The sequence below is a fragment of the Sinocyclocheilus grahami genome, unplaced genomic scaffold (genome assembly GCF_001515645.1).
Source record: "Sinocyclocheilus grahami isolate Dianchi unplaced genomic scaffold, SAMN03320097.WGS_v1.1 scaffold70.1, whole genome shotgun sequence".
Classification (NCBI taxonomy): Eukaryota; Metazoa; Chordata; class Actinopteri; order Cypriniformes; family Cyprinidae; genus Sinocyclocheilus; species Sinocyclocheilus grahami.
The window spans coordinates 2,194,178-2,195,739 of NW_015505249.1; the positions used below are offsets into that span (position 1 = coordinate 2,194,178).

The 1,562-nt window shown below is 33.8% G+C and overlaps 1 protein-coding gene across 1 annotated transcript in view; it reads right to left on the reverse strand.

Annotated features, from left to right (window-relative positions):
- LOC107585448 (anaphase-promoting complex subunit 1) overlaps positions 1-1,562 on the reverse strand; it is a 68,394-nt gene that overhangs the window by 56,506 nt on the left and 10,326 nt on the right. The window contains exons 9-11 of the mRNA XM_016272466.1: positions 684-893; positions 483-578; positions 284-374 (exon numbers count right to left, since the gene is read on the reverse strand). Of these exons, the coding sequence (XP_016127952.1) occupies positions 284-374; positions 483-578; positions 684-893 (397 nt within the window). The remainder of the gene's footprint in view (positions 1-283; positions 375-482; positions 579-683; positions 894-1,562) is intronic.

Here is a 1,562-nt window from a genome sequence, read left to right on the forward strand (position 1 = left end):
TATATAAAATCTTACCACATCTTAAAATTCAATCAACAAGCACAGAACAAAGTCTCCACCCTATATTTTTCTTCTTTTTCTATAATCCATTTCACTCAGATGTACGTCACAATGAGGAAGAAAATATCTGTCACCACTTCAGTTTCATCTCAACTTTAACAACAGTTAAGATAAATTAGAAAAACATTTTTTCAATATTTAAGACACATCCCGATGACAAAATGTTTGACATATTTCCTCTCAAAAAGATATAAAGTATATTTTGACCAATTCAAAAACTCACCTCAAGAGGGGCAGCATCTTTTGCGGTGATAACGGTCACTGACGCAAATATCAGTTGAGAAGTTTCATTGCTCTCAAGAAATTTGACACACCTGAAAACAGCACACAAAAGAGATGCGACTAAGCGCTAGAGCTTTAAAGCAGTTAAATACTAAGAAAGCTATAGAAGTAAAAGTAAAATAAATAAGCCACACATTCACCTGAGCTGCTGGTGAGACTCGACCAGGAAGCACAGGTACCTGTTCTCACACAGGTCAGAGGTGATGAAGACCTTAGAGGCCTGGCAGCCTTTCTCCCTGAACAGCACAGACACAACACTGATTTCAGGACATAAATCAACAGTAACTTGATGCTCTCGGCTCAAACACAGGATATCAAAACTCAGGCATGAGGCTCTGCACCTGGAGATAGCGCTGGTTTCTGTCCACAGCTGCTCAATGCAGAGGTCTGGAAGTATTGGCTCCATTTCCTGAAGCAGGGCTGTATCATTCAGGGTGCTGTTGGGTGAGGTCAGGATGCTGTGGCCTCGCGGGGACGGCGTGTGGCATGACATGTTGAAGCGCTGAGCTCCAGAGAAGGAGGGCGCGGCGATGCCAGGTGAATGAGCCCGACTTACTCACGCAAATTAAAGAGAAACCAAAAGAGCACATTTAGACAAAAACGTCTATATTTCTCCTTTTTCATTTTATTTTTTCTTCAATTTACTTTTTTCTATGAATTTATTTATTTCTTTATTTATGCAAATCATAAATTTGATATTTACACATCTTCCAAAATATATTTTAATGCAAGAAGTCTCTAATGTTCACCAAGACTTCATCTGATCAAAAATGGAATGTTGTGAAATTGATTCCTTTTTTAAAAATATTTTTAAATGGTAATTTATTCAAAGCTGAATATATTTTCAGCATCATTACATCATTCTTTAGTGTCACATGATCCTTCAGAAACTGAAAAAAATTGACAAAGTATTTTTGTAAAAAAATAAAAATAAATAAATTCTAATATGTTGATTTGCTGCTCAATACATTTTTTTTTTTAAATTATTATCAATGTTGAAAATTGTTGTGCTACTTTATATTTTTGTGGAAACCGGACATTTTCTTCTTTTGATACTTTGATGAATAGAAAGTTCAAAAGAACAGCATTTATTAGAAATAGAAATCTTTTGCAACATTTTTAATATCTTTACTGTCACTTTTGATTAATTTAATATATATATAGTTGGGGAAAAAATATATATATATATATATATATATATATATATATATATATATATA